General features: G+C 32.9%; 1 protein-coding gene across 6 annotated transcripts in view; it reads right to left on the reverse strand.

Moving 5' to 3' along the window:
- The window catches only part of LOC114324955 (uncharacterized), a 60,699-nt gene that overhangs the window by 22,116 nt on the left and 18,288 nt on the right, over positions 1-20,295 (reverse strand). For 3 of the 6 annotated variants that reach the window (XM_050654949.1, XM_028272884.2, XM_050655018.1), the window contains exons 2-4: positions 19,496-19,605; positions 8,117-8,180; positions 3,535-3,708 (exon numbers count right to left, since the gene is read on the reverse strand). In XM_050654949.1, the coding sequence (XP_050510906.1) occupies positions 3,535-3,708; positions 8,117-8,180; positions 19,496-19,605 (348 nt within the window). Of the gene's footprint in view, positions 1-3,534; positions 3,709-8,116; positions 8,196-19,495; positions 19,606-20,295 lie in introns of all 6 variants that reach the window. The other 3 variants (XM_050654889.1, XM_028272883.2, XM_050654846.1) reach the window with 1 other exon arrangement.

Below are 20,295 nucleotides of genomic sequence, written 5' to 3' on the forward strand. Positions count from 1 at the left end.
TATTTTTATAATTATAATAATTATTATAATAATTGCATTAATAAGTCCATTATTCTTATTTTTACAACTGAGAGTTATGTAAAATCTATACGTTCGTGACGTCAGTCGCATGATACTATAAATAACAAGATAATATATTGCACATCCGGAAGTCGTGACGTAAGTGGAGACCCGCAAGTTCGTAATGGTTCGTAATCATTCGTAATGTCCGATTAGTTTGAATTGTTCGCGGTTGTAAGCTAAGTGTATTTTATATTTTATTTATGTCAGTTATTTTGACAGGAATCTCGACACTAATTTTTTTTTCGAATACAGTGAAGTTTAAGTTATGTTATTAATTGAATAATTTCATCACAGAATGCATACAAATCCCATTTAATTTTAACAAGAATTCGGACGTATTTTAGCTACGGGAAGATACTATGTTAAGTTGGTAGATTGCCATGATACGTTGCAGGGTTTCTCTTCCCTTGTATCTTCCCTTGCGTAATTAACCTAAGTAATACGTAGTTCTCGCCCTTCATTTTATGACCCAGATATTTTCTAATTTTAACAGTTTTTATGACTTCACATTCTTTCTTCATTCTTTGTAACACCCCTATATTAGTTACTTTTTCAGTCCACGATATTCTGTGGATTCTTCTGTAGCACCACATCTCAAAGAAGTTTAATTTTTTGATTTCAGACTGTTTTATTGTCCACGCTTTCATGCCGTATAGTAAAGTAGAAAAAACGTAACAACGTAGCATTCTTGTGCGGATCTCTAGATTAAGGTTACGGTTGCAAAGTAAGTTCTTCAATTTTATGAACGTGTTTCTTGCCATTTCTATTCTAGATCTGATTTCTTTTGTTTGATCTCCATCTTCGGTTAGCCACGTTCCTAAATATTTATATATTGTTACTCTTTCGATCGTTGTATTATTGATGATCAGGTTATCTACATTTTGTGGTTTTTTTGAGAATATCATTGATTTCGTTTTCTCAAGATTCATTTGCAGTCCGTACCTTTCACATGCATTGTATACATGTTGTACTATGTACTGTAAATCTTCCACGTCACTTGCAAATATGACCGTATCGTTCGCATATCTAATATTATTAATACTATTTCCGTTGACCCAAATACCTTCCACAATATCCAATAAAGCTTCTTGAAATATCACTTCACTGTAGACGTTGAATAAGAGTGGTGAAATATGCACTCTTGTCGAACTCCTCTAGGTATACTTACTTCCTCTGTCAGTTCTCCTTCGACTCTTACTCTTGCTTTCTGATTTTGATACAGATTCGATATAATTTGTAGATCTCTACTATCTATGTTTTTGGTCTTAAGAATACTTAAAAGCTTTTCATGTTGAACTCTGTCAAAAGCTTTTTTAAAATCTATGAAGCAAGCATATATGTCCTGATTTATATCCAGACATCGTTGTGTCAGAACATTGACTCCGAATAATGCTTCTCTAGTTCCTAGACCCTTTCTAAAACCCATCTGTGAATCACTTATTTCTTGTTCTAATTTCACGTGAATTCTGTTATGTATGATTTTAAGGAAGGTTTTCAATGTGTGGCTCATTAATGCAATTGTCCGATAGTCATTGCAATCTTTAGCATTTGTGATTTTTGGAATCGTTACAAAAGTTGAGAGAAGCCATTCTTTGGGTATGTGTCCCGTCTTGTATATGGAGTTAAAAAGGTCTACCAAGACATCAATATTATCTTTATCAATTATTTTCAATAGTCCAATTGGTATTTCATCGAGTCCTTTAGCTTTTCTACCTTTTGTGTGTTTTATGGCATAAATAACTTCCTCTTTCATTATTTCTGGTCCCGTGGTTTCCCCGTCAACTTCTAATTGTTCTACTCTTTGGTCATAAAATAGATGTTCAATGTATTCTTTCCATCTACGTAATTTGTCTTGCATTTCAGTTATAGTGGTACCATCTGCATTTGTTAATATCCCGATTGGTTTGTTACGATTTCCTGAAATCATTTCTTTAACCTTCTTATGGGTGTTGAAAGTGTCATACCTTGCCTCACATTCCTCAATTTCTTGACATTTAATGGACATCCATGTTTCCTTAGCTTGTTTTATTTTCTGTTTTATTCGTTCTTGTTTATTATTAATTTTTTGATATTTAATTTTATTTTTGTTTTTATGTATTCTTCTTTCGTCCATCTTTTCGAGAATTTCTTGTGTCATCCATTTTTGTTTGGCAGCTTTTGTAAATGTTAATGTTTTCCGTCCCACAGTCTCTATTGTGTTCTTTATATTCTTCCATTTTGTTTCAATATCTGTAGTGTTCTTATTTTGTTGTTTTATTTCTTGGATACTCTGATTTATTTTATTTCGAGTTTCTTGGTATGTATTTGGTTCTCTTAGTTTATCAATGTATATTTGTGGTCTAGATCTTTTCATTAATGATTTTCTCAATCTTACACTCATATTTGCTACTACTGGGTTGTAGTCCGAGTTTACATCTGCTCCAGGGTAAGTCTTCACTACTGTAATAAAGTTCTTGTACCTGTTCCTTATCAAGATGTAATCTATCTGATTTCTTATAATTCTATCTTTGTTGCCTCTAGGAGCTTTCCACATGTAGAGCCGGCGATTTGGTAATTTAAAATTGTATTCATAACTACCAGTTCTTCTGTTTGGCACATCTGAATTAGTCTTTCACCACGCTCATTTCGCACTCCCAATCCATACATTCCAACACAACACTCCACACTTCCTCTGCCCACTTTGGCATTGAAGTCACCCATTAGTATCAGAACTTCACGATTTTTTGTTGTTTTCATTATTGTTTCCAATTGCTCGTAGATCAGTCCTTACGTCCTCCGAATTCTGTACTTCATCCAGCCTTTTAGCCTGTGCTCTTGTTGTCACCAATATGTGTTTTTTCGTATCTCTGTTTATTTGTTTCAGTTCTTCTGACGTGATTTCAATCCGGACAAAGTCAAATCTTTTTTTTATTTTTTTTTTAATTTTTGGTATTTTTTTTGTTCTTTCTAAAATTATTTTAATATTTAAATACAATACAAAAAAACTGTTTAAAGTAGATAGGTATATTGATTTCGTTGAAATCATAATATGAAGTTAGATTATATTATAATAGAAGTATAACTTCTTACGTGCGTACAACGTACACACACATTCTTTTTTTTGATGTTATGTACCTGCATTCAACCTACGTGTCTATAAAAAATAGACAGATTTTGTAAAAGCCTCAACTATGCGTGATAATTTTTTGAAATTTTTAAATTGATTGCGTCTCCCCTGAAAAAAATAATACACATTTCTCCCCTCACTCTCTCTTTCACCCTTCATGCCCTCACTCACCCTTCAATTCTGAGAGTGAGGGCATTTTGCCTCTTAACGTGGGGTATCCTTTACAACGCAACCTAAAAATTATTAGCTATATTTGTATGAATCTAAGGTTAGTCCCTATATTTTTAACAATATCTACAACTTTAGGTACCTCCCAACCCCCCTTAATTGTTAAATTCTAGGATTAAAATATGATCAATTCTTACGCGAAATCTCCGTCTCCAAATATATCAAACAGCTCTCCAATATTACCCGACATATTATATTCTCCTATGACCGTGATATTTGGGAACGTCACGTTTAGAATTTGTGGAATTTCAAATACAGCATTGTGGGAATGGCCAATCCAAATTGATAGATTTTTAAAATGAGCATCTAGCCTAAAATAAAATAAATTTGTAATAATATCATCATCATTCTCTTTGCCTTATCCCTATGCGGGGTCGGCTTTTGTAATAATATAAAATATTTTTTTAATATAGGTACTCTTTTGTTTAAAGTAAAAAAAACAATACATATATGTTAATTTTTGATAAGCCAGAAGACAAACCAACTTTTTGGTTTATCTGTTGTGACAGGTTTTTGATATCTGTTGTGATAGGAATTATCCAGATTTAGCCATACGGCTCACACTCCCTCTAAGGGGAAAATTGACTCATCCCAGATACCTATGGTATCAAAAGGATTGAGCTCTGGTGGGACTTTTTCCGTCTTATCGAGCCCTAGGTGAGTTAGTATGCTGGAGTTTCTCCCAGAAATTTTCGTACGCATCTGGCCGTCGCGAGTAGTACAGCTTTCTGCATGGTCTTATAAAGGTGTTCATTTAGACCCAGCTTTTTTATGCTTTCGAGGAGGGCCTTCGGACTGACTCCAGTAGTAGACATAATAATCGGTATCGTCTGGGTACTTTGCATTCTCCATTGCCTTCGTATTTGAATTTCCAGATCTCTGTACTTGGCGACCTTTTCAGTAAATTTACTACGTAGATTATTGTTGTTAGGTATCGCCACATCAATTAGTGTTGTTTGTCTTGTTAATTTATTAACCAGTACAAAAGTCTATTTTGTGCCACTGTTTGGTCTGTAAGCACAGTGCGGTCCCAGTACAGCTTGTAGTTGCCATCCTCAAGCATACTCTCAGGAACGTATTGATACTATGGAAGATGGTCCCTTTGGAGAAGTCCTAGCTTGATAGCTATCTCTTGATGAAGATTTTTTCCTACTGCGTCATGCCGTTCCTTGTATTCAGATGCAGCAAATGCCTGGCAGCCCTCTATAAGATGTTGGATGGTTTCTTGGGTTTGAAATCCATATCGGCATTTGTCGTTTTGGACCTAAGGTTCTTTGACGATATATTTCAGGTAATTTTTGGTTGATATAACCTGATCCTGAATGGCCAGTAATGAACCCTCCGTTTCAGGGAACATCTTTCCTAATGTCAACCAATAGTTCGACGCTGTATTGTCGACATAGTCTTGGCTCACCTCATTGGGATGTCGCCCGTGCAGAGGTTTACCCATCCAGGTGCGCATTTTTCGTCTTTAGTGACGTGGTTTATGCGCATTTATGGTTCCCTCAGTTTGATCGGTGTTGTGTCATTTACTGCGCAAATAGCGCGATGTAGATAGAGCAGATGTCTCAGCTTGCATCTGAAAATAAGTTCTTAAATTAGCAATTTGTTTATCTAATTGCTCACCTATATCCATAAGTCCTGTTTCTCCTAGATTCGGTGGTAATGTTGTTCTTTCTACTGCACTTTTAGGATGGTGTTTTGTGCCTTTGTGAGGTGTGTTCTTACTTTTCGCTGAAGATTCTCTATATCCCTTTTGTCCACTTAACAATGCCAAACGAATAGCTAAGCACGGAACATGCGTATGTGTTTAGTGCCTTAAACAAATTTCTACTGTTAAGGTGTGAACGAAGCAGCTGTTTTACCATTCGTATAAACTCCGCAGTTATCCCAGTTTTCATTTGCTTATGGTCAATTTTCCGCGCTTGCTTTACTCCAAGATATTTATACGTATCGTTTTCACCCATGGCCTCGATGTTCTGGCCATTTTGCATATCGAATCCTCCGGGCTGTACTTTTCCTCTGACTATATTTAAAACACGGCACTTGTCTAGTCCGAAGTGCATACTAATGTCATTTGAAAAGGATTCTACAGTTCTTAGCATCTCATCTAGTTGGTTTCGAGTGGAAGCCATTAATTTCAAATCATCCATATACAACAGATGATTATGCTTTGCCACCACATTGTTGTTATTTTTGATGCTAAAACCTGCGTCAGTGGAGTTCAGTAGCTGAGAAAGTGGGTTCATAGCTAGAGAGAACCACAGTGGACCACATTGCGATATTTTCAGTTTCGATGTTATTTTCACCAAGTATTTGAAGGTGAATTCTAGTCTTCCACTCTGTCATTATATACTGTAAAAAGGTCACTATATTATCATCGACTTTATATATTCTCAATATTTCATGCGGCACTGAATCAAACGCCTTCTTGTAATCAATGTAGGCAGTAAATAGGTTCCTCTTTTTGGAATATGCTTGATTAGAAATGACTGAGTCGATGATAAGTTGTTCTTTGCAACCCATGAAACCCTTAGCGCATCCTTTCTGTTGAGGCTCTATGATATTGTTCAGTGCACAGTGTTGGTAGATACGCCGGGCTACACAAGATGTGACCAATTTATACAAAGTTGGAAGACAAGTACTTGGGCGGTATTTGGCTGGAATAAGGAGTTCCTAATATGCCTTTGAAGAGATTCGGTAGCTGTTGCGGGATTTTCATCTGTGACTAATATAGCTGTGTCGTCTGCGAATGTTGTAGTCGTTACATTTTCGTTTGTTGGTATGTCGTGTGTAAATATCAAATATAATATAGGACCCAGAACACTACCTTGAGGGACTCCAGATCGTATAGGGTAGATTTTTTATGTATCTGCTTCATGATTGACACGGTAGTATCTTTCTTCTAAATATGATTTTAGTATAGTAAACATTGAATCACGAACGTTCATTTTTATTTTGAAAAGCAACCCTTCATGCCAGAATTTATCAAAAGCCGGACTGACGTCAAGAAAAAGTGCAGAACAGTATTTTTTTTCTTCAAAAGTTTTATTAACTATATCAACGACTCTATGAACTTATTCTATTGTTCAAGGCTTCTCTCTGAAACTAAACTGGTGATCCCGAAAAAAGATTATTATCAGTTATTATCTTTAATAGCCTGGTCGCTAATAGCTTCTCAAATAGTTTAGCTAGTACCGGTAAGAGACTAATAGGACGATAAGAGGTATGTTTGTGAGGTGGTTTACCATGTTTATGGATCATTATTATATCAGCAATTTTTCATTGCGTTGGTACAATTTTGAGCTTTAGTGCGGCGTTGAATAGTGGTGTTATCATAACTACACCTTTATCTGGTAACTCTTTTAAGATAGTTCCTGTTATAAGGTCATAGCCAGGAGCTTTTTTGGTTTTTAATCTATATTGAATAGTATTTTTACATCTCTTTTTGTTACTGGTTTAATTTGCTCACTTGGCTGTTGGATTGTTGCTAGACTTTCATAGATAGTCTCATCTTCTTCACCGCTGACAGAGGGTAGAGGTTGAAAAACTTCTTCAAGATATTTTCCAAATGCCTCTGCTTTTTCTTGATCTGTTCTCGACCATGAGCCATCTGGATTTCTTAGTGCTGATATGTGTTTACTGGGTTGTTTTAATTTCCTGGTGGCCTTCCAAAGTGAGAAATCGGTATCTGCTGTTGGTGTTAAATTTTGAAGATAATTTTCGATGTAGGAGTTTTTGTGCTGTAGTATTGTATTTTTCAGCTGTCTTGCGGCTCTATCGTAGTTTATTTTGTCTTGATACTGCCTTGTGTTTTGTCATATCTTTCTAAATCTTTTCTTCTCTTTAATTTGGTTTCTTATATTAATAGGATTGTTTCTTTTATTCTGTGTATCTTTATATTCTGGAGTGGCATTCCAGGTAGCTTCTTGGAGAAGTGTAGTAAATTCGTATACTGCCAATTCAAGTTCATCTTTTGTTTTTAGAGAAATATTAAGGTTTATTTTTTGATGTATTTCTTCCCTGAACTTATTCCAGTCGGTTTTATGATTGTGCAGTTTTGCTGGACGTTCCTTCTCAACAAATCTTGAATTTAGCGTCGCTATTAGGGGGTATGGTCTGAAGCAATTTCATAATTTGGTACAATATTTAGATAGCCTTCTCCAAAACCTTTGCTTACAAAGAAGTCAAGACAGTCCGGAAGTCTACTAGGGTCAGTAAGCCAGTAAGCAGGTGTATAACTAGATAAGTGTTTGAGATGTAGTTCCTTTTACACTTGAAAGAGGATTCTACCTCTACCTGGTAGAGAAAGTCGAGAGCCCCAACTCACATGTTTTGCATTATAGTCAGCACCGGAAAGAAATAAAATGTACGTTGTATGTAGTTGTAATCGCGCGTTAAGCGCTTAATGTGCATTATCAAAACGTGAGTTTTAACGCTTGTCACATTACATGAACCTGTCCTTATCGATTGTATCTTGTAAACTCTAGAGAGTCTAAAGATTTTATTTTGTAAATAATTTTTGTACATAAAACGGACTGTGTGGAAGTGTGGTTTAAATTAATTAGTGGGAATTTAACAATTTGTAAAATAACGAAAATATAGAGGCACAAGTGACAAAAATATATGGAATTGGTCGCAATGTATTTTTTAAAATATTGAATCAAAATATTATTGTTTAAACGGATATTGCTAAGAACTAATTAATTATCTACTTACCTAATTGCTGGATGAGAAATATTTGCATCATATTTGGGTACTTGAAAGAAATATGTCGTGTCATCTAAAAAGAATATACCTAATATTTAAATATATTTGTACCTTAAATTAAAAAGGTATACACAGTACGAAGCAACAATAAATCGAATAAGAATTGAATGATTTAAGAATGCCATTTTCACAATAAAACATATCGTATTCTTCCAACAGCTTTAAATGTGTGGATGTAATCCATTTTTTCCTCTGGACAGGATTTGGTAAACTTAGTTGGACACTTAAGAACCGCAAAATACCCCAATACTTGAGGAGCAAAGTGTTCAACCAGTGCATTCTTCCCATCATGACATATGGATGTCAACCATGGAGCCTAACCAAGGCCAATAAGAATAAACTAGTCACAACAGAAAGTGCAATGGAAAGAGCAATGCTAGGTATACGACTATCAGATAAAAAGAGGAACGACTGGGTAAGATCAAAAACTAAAGTCTAGAATATCACACAAATGTCAGACAAAAAGACCAACGTTGGATTGCCACAATACAGTATTGGAGACCTTACGAAGGTAGACCACCACGAGGAAGACCATGGAGGATAGAAGGCTAAGAAGAAGAAGTATCCAGTTTTTCTCAAATATTTTGCGAATCTTACACGTACCTATCCATATCTTTAAACGTTTATTAAAGCAGTCAATGAGGTTATTTGGCTCCGAATTAAATCCTGCTACATCTATTTACTTGATATTCTCACAATAAGTAGGGAACAGCTCAAGAAACAAAGTCTACCCTATGCCGATGTGTGTTTTTATCTAGGGGGTGGTTCCCACCACCCCTTCTCGGGGGTAGAAAATTTTTTGGTTAAAATAGCCACAAAAGTACCTACCTAGAGAACCCAATTCTAAGGATATACTGTCCTATAATTTTTTTTTGAAAACTTAATACTTTTTGAGCTATTCGTGGTTGAAAATTGGCCGTTTTCATTCAAAAATGACACCTTTTCGGACGATTTTTTGCGAATACCTTAAAAACTATGCATCTAACGAAAAAAACTATATAAAATAATTTTGTAGCTCATAAAAAACAAAAAGATTCGTTCCTTCATCAATCTTCTACTTATAATACAAAAAGAAATATGGTAGGTGAGAAGAGTTTGTTTGTCTGGTGCATGCTCACATCGGTGTATTCAACTTGAAATAAAAGAGAAACGGTAGATTTAACGTGTATAATGCTACCAATACCTTTTATAGTGCTTGAAAAGACCTTTAAAGTGAGCAATATTATATGTCGATTATATTCAAACTAAGCGAGATATGCTGCAAAATTTGATGACTAATGTATTTAAAAAAAATCAGAAGTATATTTAATTTAACCCCTCATCCATCAGAATTTAAATGCATCGTTTTCCTTCTACAATACTTTTTATTTTATTGTTATTTCTATGTTCAAAAAGTTGGACGGGTTTAAAATGAATGGATTTTGAAAAAAAAAAATAAGATCAAATTATACAGCGCATTTTTAAATATTCTTAAAAATCTTCCTTTTTCTCCATGTAACTTGAAAATGATGAGATACGAAAAAACGATACCGCACAAAAATGTAGGGCTTTGTTAAACAAAAATTTTGTTTTTATTATTCATTATTGTTTCTCTCATCATTTTCAATTTACATATAGAAAAAGGTAGATTTTTAAGAAAATTTAAAAATGCGCTCTATAAATTGATTAATTTTTTTTCAAAAACCATTCATTTTAACCATGTCCAACTTTTTGAACATAGAAATAACACTATAATAAAATGTATTGTAGAAGTAAAATGATGCATTAAAATTCTGGTGGATTAGGGGTTAAATATACTTCTCATTTTTTCTTAAAATACATTAGTCATCAATTTTTTTGCAGCATATCTCGCTTAGTTTATATGTAATCGACCTTTAATATTGCTCATTTTAAAGGTCTTTTGAAGCACTACAAAAGGTATTTGTAGCATTATACTCCTAAAATCGACCGTCTCTCTGTTATTTCAAGTTGAATACACCGATTGAAGCATTTAAGCTACAAAAATGTTTTATATAGTTTTTTAGTTAGATGCATATACTCCATCTAATTTACTTACCGTTGCACGTCATCCGCGTCATAGCCCGTGACGTCACATGATACCAACACGAAATATTTAGGCAGTAGGTGTGTTCTTTTTTAGAATCACCTTGCCGAGTACACTGGCATTAAAGCCACTTAGTCTGGGCTGATTATCGGAGAATAGGCCATTTTTGGGAAAAGTTATTTACCAGCAATTTTATTGCTGGAATCGAATTATAAGATCCTCCATATTAATAATATAGGTATGCAAAGTCCTCAGATAGTGTGCTACTTTTTTTATAAACAAAATGGCGCACGAAATTCGTTTTTTTTTTCAATTATTGCTCTATAACTCCGAAGATTTTAACTTTACAACAAAAACACCCAAATAAAAATTCACCGTGATTAAATTATGCATAGAGACTTGTTTTTCCCGATTTGCTTCGACGAAAATTTTCTTTGGAAAATGCGGGGTTTCCCAAAAAAATTTTTAATTTTCAAATAAAGTTTTAGATAAGTAATTATCTACCAATAATTAAATAATTTGGTGACTTAAAAGCCTTCTTGGTTTAGATTATAGTTTCAGAAGCTGGTGAAAATTGAACGAACATTTTAGCAACAATTCAATTGTTAATTAATAATTTACAGTCGCAATAATAACCAAAATAAATATGATACACTGATCAAACTTTGAAATCTTATAAAGATGAGATGCCTATTTAACATTTTCTCGACAAAATATAAAATTTTAATATTTTTGCATAATCTTTAAATGTTTTTAAAAAAATAGTTATAAACAAATTAACGTTTCTCAGAAAATTTTTATTATATTATAATTTTAAAAAATAGCTAAAATGCGCATTTCATACATCTTGAAAATGAATGCTTTCAAACTTTTTTGCAACCATTTGCACAAAAGTTATGAAACAGCAAAATAAACATACGATTACTACGGTGTTTATAATTTTTTTTAAATATTTCAAAGCGTAGAAGTGAGTTTAAAGTACAAGCAAATTATTTACAAAAAAATATCGATTATAAGTTTAATGGTTATATTTTAATTAAAGATTATAAATATATTTTTTTGTTATTTACACGCGCGAAAGTAGAATAATAAAATACTGTAGCTAAAATTTTCACTCGGAGCGACGACCGGCGGCCGCGCGACATACACTTTTAATAAAATAATGTATGTTGCGTGTCAGTCGCTTCGAGTGAACATTTAAGCTCCGACTCTGTATCAGGCCTACTTTTGCGCTAAAAATTACAAAAAAAAATGTATTTTTAATCTTTGATTAAAATATAACCATTGCACTAATTTTTGACATTCTTTGTGAGTAATTAGATTGTACCATAGACTCACTTTTAAGCTTTGAAACAATTAAAACAAATTATAAACAACGGAGATATCGTATATTTACTTTGCTGTTTCATAACTTTTTTGCAAATGGTTGGAAATTTTTTTTAAAGCATTCATTTTCAAGACCTATGAAATACGCATTTTAAGTATTTTTAAAATTAGAATATAATTAACAATTTCTGAGAAATGTTAATTTGTTTATAACAATTTTTTTTAAACATTTAAAGATTATGCAAAAAAATGAGAAATTTATATTTTGTCGACAAAATATTAAATAGACATCACACCTTTATAATCTTTCTAAGTTTGATCAATGTCTCATGATCATTTTGGTTGTTATTGCGACTGTAAATTGTTAATTAACAATTGAATTGTTGCTAAAATATTCGTTTCATTTTCACCGGCTTCTTTCACCGGCTTCTGGAATTACAATCTATACCAAGAAAGCTTTGATGTCACTAAGTTATTTAATTATTGATTAATAATTACTTACCTAAAACTTTATTTGAAAATTAGAGTTTTTGTTAGGAAAACCCGCATTTTCCGAGGAAAATTTTCGTCGGAGCAAATCGTGAAAAACACATCTCTATGCAGAATTTAATTGCGGTGAATTTTTATTTGGGTGTTTTTGTTGTAAAGTTAAAATCTTCGGAGTTATAGACCAATAATTGAAAAAATACGATTTGTCGGCGCCATTTTGTTTATAAAAAAAGTAGCACACTATGTGCGGACTTTGCATGCCTATATTATCAATAAAATTGCTGGTAAATAACTTTTCCATGAATTTTGCTAATTAGCCCAGAGTAACTAGACATATTATATTATATACGCGTAGAAATACTATTTAAAGATTTCTATTAAAGTTAACTTAAAGAAATACACAATAATATGTTTCATGTAATTGTATAAATGGATTATAAAGCGTTTTTATGAAGCACATTTCGGAAAACACTGTAACTATAATCGAACGAAGGTGATATTTTGGCATAAATTGGTAACATTTATTTGACAGTTGCGGTGATGACACTTCATATTTGTTTATATTCTTTACTATAAGTATTTGTTTCATTATATTTACTGTTTTTATTATGTACTTTAGCGTAAGATTATAACTTAATTCTTGTTTTCTATTTCTAAAGTTTTTATTTATTTACATTGAATATTAATTTGTTTTGCTGTATAATCCACTTCCGCAAAAATTGTGTAATGTAATTGATGTATTTGATTTAAAATGAATTCAAGAATTTTTTTAATTGGGCAACAATGTCAACTTAGATCTCTAACGTAAATAATGACGTGCAACGGTAAGTAAATTAGACGGACTCTAGTTTTTAAGGTATTCGAAAAAACCGTTCGAAAAGGTGTTATGTTTCAATGAAAATGGCCAATTTTTAACCACGAATAACTCAAACAGTATTTTGAGTTTTCAAAAAAATTTATAGAACAGTTTTTGCTTAGAATTAGGTTTTCTAGCCACTTCCGTGATTATTTTAATCAAGCAATTTTCCACCCCCGGGATGGGGTGGGAACCACCCCCAAGATAAAAGCACACATCGGCATATGGTAGACTTTGAATAAGGAGATAAGTAGAGGCTATTCCCAAAATTTCATTAAAATCCATGCAGTATTATATTAATCTATTATGTTATAAATACTTTATCATTATCATTGTAAACTTTGAGCACTGATTACATTCGTTATTACTTATTTCGTCGGGCAGTATGTCCAATATCAAACATTTATTATTCATATCCGATATTGAACAGTGTATTTTTATCACCCCGTACATCACACGAGCCAATTTGTTATCATATTTAAACATGTGCGGATTATTTAATTTGTTTAATTGTAGTGATTTACAAACAATATTTTGGCCATGGGCATTAAATTAGCTGACTAAGTATAAACCTTTGTTCTCTTGTGTGATCCAATTCATGTTGCCAACAAAAAATAATACATTTTAGAATCATTCTCAAGAATCACTTCAACCAGGCCAGAGGTGCCTTTAACTTCATTCACTAAATTCAATATGTAGTATCAAATAGAGTCTTCAACTAAATCGCGTACGTCATTATCAGTACTCAACGTTCTCCCGGGGTGATTACCCTAGTGTCGGTGTTCTAAATAAATTCTATAATTGCTCTTGGTGTTTCCATTATCTGAAGAGACTACTCCACTGAGCATCGAGTATTTGACACTGAATATGTCTATCCTTATTGGTTGCTTAGAAAATTGCAAAATAAATAATAAATTTTGAGTTTTTATAAATATTCATAAATTATGTAAAAATTAACTTGGAACCTTTTTGTTACACATAGGTAATGCTGAGACTTCTGGTGCTTAAATTATACTCTAAATTTCAAAGCAATTGGTCAAATAGTTTAAAGGTTATTTAATTTGTTTATCCCAAATTAATTTATTTTGCAACACTATAAGTCAGAAAATGATGAAGTAACAGTAATACTTTGTATAGTTTATGAAAAAAGAAGATTTACACTATTAATTTAATTAAAAAAAATGATAAAAAATAATTCTAAATATTGCAAAATTATTTTGCAAGAACATGTGAATTAAAAAAGGCGGCTAACTTAGTCCCTAATTGTGCTAGGACTAGGGAGCGGATTTATATGCGATAAATTTTGATGAAATATGCGCACATATATGCAGTAAAAAATTACGAATATGCGCAAGATATGCACAAAAATTAAAAAAATGCGCATTTCGAGAAATCACAAATTTTCTGTTCTATTCTATTCTAGGGGGTTCTTTTACAGGGGGGCGGCAAGCTTATTTATTATCTTTGAAATAAAATCGTTATTTTTTATACAATGCAATTTATTCTCATTTTTTACAAAAACTGATACCAATAGTTACCTATTAAAAATAAAACAACAATATCACTATATATATCTTCGATTATAATTCACTACAATGTGTTTTTCCAAATTTTTCACGAGGAAACATTTTTTTGATCAGATAAAATATTTTTATAACTTGAAAAACTCCTTTCAATATCAACAGAAGTAATTGGGGCGCATTAAAATAACTTGTTAAAGACGAAAATTCTGCACCAAAATCAATTGCAAAATTTCCATTAAAAATTTCGCATATATGTCCTCCAAAGTTTTAAAGCCGTTTAAAGACGGGATCTGATCTAAAGCATAAATATTTCAATTTCCGTTAAAAAATCGTAAATCTATTGTTAAATGTGTAAATTTTCTTAACAATAGGGGATTAAAAAGAATAACCAGATAGGTACCTACTAAATTGGGATACAAATTGTACTAAATATAATAAAAGTAAATAAAATTCAGATTTCCCGGTAAACCATCCTTCATCATTTTAACATCCTACAATCATTTTATAACGGCGTTCTATAAGCACTATAAGTATTTTGTGTAAAAATCGGGTATTTTCTAAGAAAAAATGAAAAGACAGTGAATGAACCGTCTCTCTTCAGGTAGTTCTCGAATTAATAGATACGACAGCCTGTGCGGGGAAATATTTTGTGTCGAATTAAAAATTAAATTTTTTTTTTGACTTAAATGTTTTTAAATATGCACAAAATATGCATGTTTTTTTAAAAATATGCAAAATTTAGTAAAGTGCTCAAATATGCGAAATATGCATGCAATATGCATTTAGCATAAAATCCGCTCCCTAGCTAGGACAATTGTTTTTCTTTCTACATGTGTATAAAAATTCAGTCTTTCTAAATATGAAAAAATAATTTTTCTACGAAAAACGTATAAAAAGTTATTTTAATTGTTTATAAGTAAGCAAAACATCGACATATTTTTGCAAAATAATTTTACACTGTTTAAAATTATTTTTTGTCATATCTTTTTTAATAAGTTAATAGTATAAATGATCTTCTTTCATAAACTGTCCGAAGTATTACTGTAACCTCATAACTTTCTGACTTATATTGTTGCAAAAAAATGAATTTGGGATAAACAAATTAAATAACTTTTAAACTATTTGACCAATTGCTTTGAAATTTAAAATATAATTTAAGCATAAGAAGTTTCAGCACTCCATGTAATAAGAAGGTTCTAACTTAATTTTTACATAAGTTATAAACATTTATAAAATCTCAAAATTTACAACTTATTTTGCAATTTTCTAAGCAACCAATAAGGATAGACATATTAAACGAACGCCATATTGGAGTTTTTATATGATTTATGGTTTCCTTATTCTCAAATTTGTTTAGAATGCTTCACTTTTTGGTAAAAAACGAAAAAAGCGAAAATTTACCGTTTTCTTGATCTTCATTTGTTTTTAACTATGTATATCATCAAAATCGGCTGCAGCAAACATATAGGTAGGTTATTAATATAGATGTCCATACTACTCAAAAAATTTATTTTCGGCGTGGAGGGGGATGTGTCACGAAAAAAATCTTATTTCTCTGGACTAATAAAAGTACCGCATTACTGGTCGGTATATTTTAGTTGAGTTTTTAAAAATTTCGACATAATTTCAAAATTAAAGTCATCAAATTGTCTGGCCAAAAAATTGAAGCATACCATTAAACTTAGTTTTTGTGCTCTTTTCAAATATGTCAACGGATTTTGAAAATTTCAATATACAGGGTGTTGTTTCAAGGTCAAAATGAATTTATATTTTTTTTACGGGACCTGGATTTTTCTTGAGATTAGTAGTTGGGTGATTTGGGTTCTAAATGAGACATATGTGTACCAAATATCAAAAAAATATACAAGATGGTTCTAAAGTTATGGGTCCAAAAATAAATAAGCAAAATCAATAAAACACCCTGTAACTCGGTTATATAAATCGGTGACACAACAAATGTAGTAAGTATATCTAGAACCGCCTCAGTAACCTCCATTCAACAATCAAATATTTCCGTTTCCCAATGAAACACACTGTATAAATAGAGAAAGCAAACATAATTAGTTTTAATTTTAGCGTAATTTCTTCTTTTAGCCCATTTCTATTAAACTTTGGACATAGGCCTTCACCAAATCTTTCCATTTCCGTCTGTCCTTGGCTGCGCTTTTCCAGTTAGTTCCTGCAGCTTTTACAATATCGTCCTTCCATAGCATCTGAGGTGTTCCTCTTCCTCTTCTTCCTGTCCACGGTCTCCAGTTTTGTATTTCAGCATTCCATCTTTTATCTTCCTGTCTCGCATTGTGGCCCGCATTTTTTACTTTTGTTTTCTCTCTTATCCATTTGTTTGATTTTCTGTCTTGTCACACGTCAGAACAGGAAGGATGCACTGGTCAAATACACGGGTTTTTAGGTACTGTTGTATCTTTGTGATTTTTAGTATCCATCTTAACTTTCCAAATGCTGCCCACGCCAATCTCATTCTTCTCTGTACTTCAATTGTTTGGTTCTCTTTATTAGCTTTGATTATTTGACCCAGGTATATATATTCGTGATACGGAAGCTAAATGAGCATTACCAACAGGCAGGATTAGTAATAAATATGGATAAGTCAGAATACTTCATAGTGGGAAACGAACGACATTGAAAACCTACCATTGGAACAAGGACATATTGTTGGTGTGAAACAATGCAAATATTTGGGAGCTATATTTAACAAACGAGGAAATAGTGAAGATGAAATACAACACATGAACAATAAAGGTAGAAGCATCACTAGATCCCTTAATTCAATTTTATGGGACAAAGATATCAGGAAGGAAACAAAGAGAAGAATATATGAAAGTATAATGAAGAGCGCTACAATCTACGGTGCAGAAGTTTGGGACATAAGTGCAAGAAATAAAAAGAAGCTACTTAGTACAGAAATGGACTTTTTGAGGAGAAGTTGTCAGGTTTCGAGATTGGAACATGTAAGAAATGAAACAATAAGAGAACGTATGAAGGTAGAAAAAACTATAATAGACGATATTGAAAAGAGACCGCTGACATGGTTCGGTCACGTTAAAAGAATGAATGAGACTCGCTGGCCGAGAAAAATATTAGAGTGGGTCCCACCGGAGAGAAGAAGAAGAGGACGACCACGGAGAAGCTGGAGGGACAATATTCAGGAGGCAATGGATTCGAGGCAATTAGATGAAGATAGGTGTTACGATAGAAAAAATTGGAAGCTGGGTATGGAGAGGCGGCGACAGCCGTAGAAATCCATTATATATATATATATATATATATATATATATATATATATATATATATATATATATATATATATATATATATATATATCAATCAAGTGAAATAGAGAATGTGGAGAAATCCCCTTACGAACATCTCACACATCCACCATTTTGGGTTGGGAAAATTTTCTGAATAGAATCAAAGATCCAAACACCAGTTCTCAGAAATGTGTTTCGCCCTCTTCAACCTCCCTGGGCTCGTCGGTAAAGATGAGAGGTTGAATATCTTTAGACACATTCCACTCAAAAACAACATTCGAGACCAAGACATAGCAGAAGCGTAGATCTACGCCAATTCTGAAAATGACAGTCTCAAGTTTTAATTCCCTAAATACTTAAAGTAAAAAATATGTTTAAAACAAAAGATGAGAAGTTATTGTGGTTTAACGGCCACTCGTATGAAATCAATCAAGTGAAATAGAGAATGTGGAGAAATCCCCTTACGAACATCTCACACATCCACCATTTTGGGTTGGGAAAATTTTCTGAATAGAATCAAAGATCCAAACACCAGTTCTCAGAAATGTGTTTCGCCCTCTTCAATTTCAACCCTTTTGAGACTGTCATTTTCAGAATTGGCGTAGATCTACGCTTCTGCTATGTCTTGGTCTCGAATGTTGTTTTTGAGTGGAATGTGTCTAAAGATATTCAACCTCTCATCTTTACCGACGAGCCCAGGGAGGTTGAAGAGGGCGAAACACATTTCTGAGAACTGGTGTTTGGATCTTTGATTCTATTCAGAAAATTTTCCCAACCCAAAATGGTGGATGTGTGAGATGTTCGTAAGGGGATTTCTCCACATTCTCTATTTCACTTGATTGATTTCATACGAGTGGCCGTTAAACCACAATAACTTCTCATCTTTTGTTTTAAATATATATATATATATATATATATATATATATATATATATATATATATATATATATATATATATATTCGTCAACAACCTCAATATTGACATTATTTATATTTACATTTATTCTGTCGTTTGTATTTGTCATGATTTTGGTTTTACTCAGGTTCATTTTTAATCCTATCTTTTTCGATGCGTGTGCTAGTTGAGTCAGCATTGTGGCTTGTGGCTAGTTCTTTTTAGTTGGTTGTAATAAGGACAACATCATCGCAATATCTGAGATGATTGAGATTCTTCCCGTTTATGTTGATACCCGTGTCTTCCCATTCCAGTTCTTTAAAGACGTCTTCCAGAGCTAAGGTGAAGAGTTTTGGGGATATTACAAAACTAATCTTATAGAAATACGTAGAGGCGTAAGACAAGGAGATGTAATATCCCCAAAACTCTTAGCGTACCTATAACCTTATAATCTTCTGACAAAAGGGGACGCAAATATGAGTCTTGCTCCTCGGAGTATGCTCAAGTCGGCCCTGGCTGTAGCACACAGTGACGACGATGATCTAAGGCTTTGTACATATGAGGGCAGTTTGCCAGCGGTTGACGCCGCGGTTAGCCGACGTTTGTACCTTACATATGACAGCGTTTGACTGGCGGTCCCATTCCTCCCCTGCCCCTAATAACTTACAACCGACGACATTGCCGACCGGCGGTTTGACATTGAGCGGTTGTATGTGTACGATAATATGCATTTGAATTTGTTCCTTGGTAACTTGAACCGCACCGTTTAGGGTTTTCAGGTAAAACGCGACGTAACCGTTGGCAAACCGCTCTCATGTGTACAAGCTGTAAGTCATTACTTTTGTTGCTGCACCATTCATTTGGCAAATCCCTTTACTTTTAAATTTATTTTAAAACTATAACAGAGATATTTAACCACTTACCATCATTATCTTTCAATGCCTTATCCTTATATCGGTAACATATATTTATAGACGATGTAACTAATAGCGCATTCGTCAAGCAAATCAGGAGAATTATTATGTAAGACTTCCTAAAAAATAAGTGAGTGAAATAATAATCGACCGAGTTTTAGTGCATAACTATAATAATATATTATTGCAGTGGTCCTCAATCTATTTGAGTCATGTACCATTAAATTCTTTTGAGGTATACCGGGTGGTGAATCGTAAAACGGGCCACAGGAAACTCAATGTAAAATTCTAAACTGTTGAATTCCTGCTTCCCTAATTATTTTCATCAAAAGTCATGAGAGCATATTTGTAGAGGATTAAAATCTATATTAAAATCAAGAGTTGGGATATTTAGCGATATTAACCTATTAATTTACATTATATTGATTGTTTCCCACCTTTACACGTATCAGAGCAGTACGTCAACTAAAACTGTCACTGTGACAGTGGTAGTTGTCAAACTCGTGCAATAGGTCTAAAGGTGGGAAACAATCAATATAATGTAAATTAATAGGTTAATATCGCTAAATATCCCAACTCTACTAGTTTCATTTCTTTTTATCTTACAACTAAATACGTTTTCCATCTTTTGTGCTATTTTGCCGGTTATTAGCGCGATCATCACCACAAACCATACATACTTATAGACGTTTCACGACCATGTTAATCTTTCGGATCGAATTAACGCCATCTCTTGATTGGAATGGGAACTAAATTGACAAATTTTAGTTATGTGAGAATTTCAGATTATAAATTTTGTGGTATTTTTG

Source organism: Diabrotica virgifera, chromosome 1 (assembly GCF_917563875.1).
Source record: "Diabrotica virgifera virgifera chromosome 1, PGI_DIABVI_V3a".
NCBI classification, from domain to species: Eukaryota; Metazoa; Arthropoda; class Insecta; order Coleoptera; family Chrysomelidae; genus Diabrotica; species Diabrotica virgifera.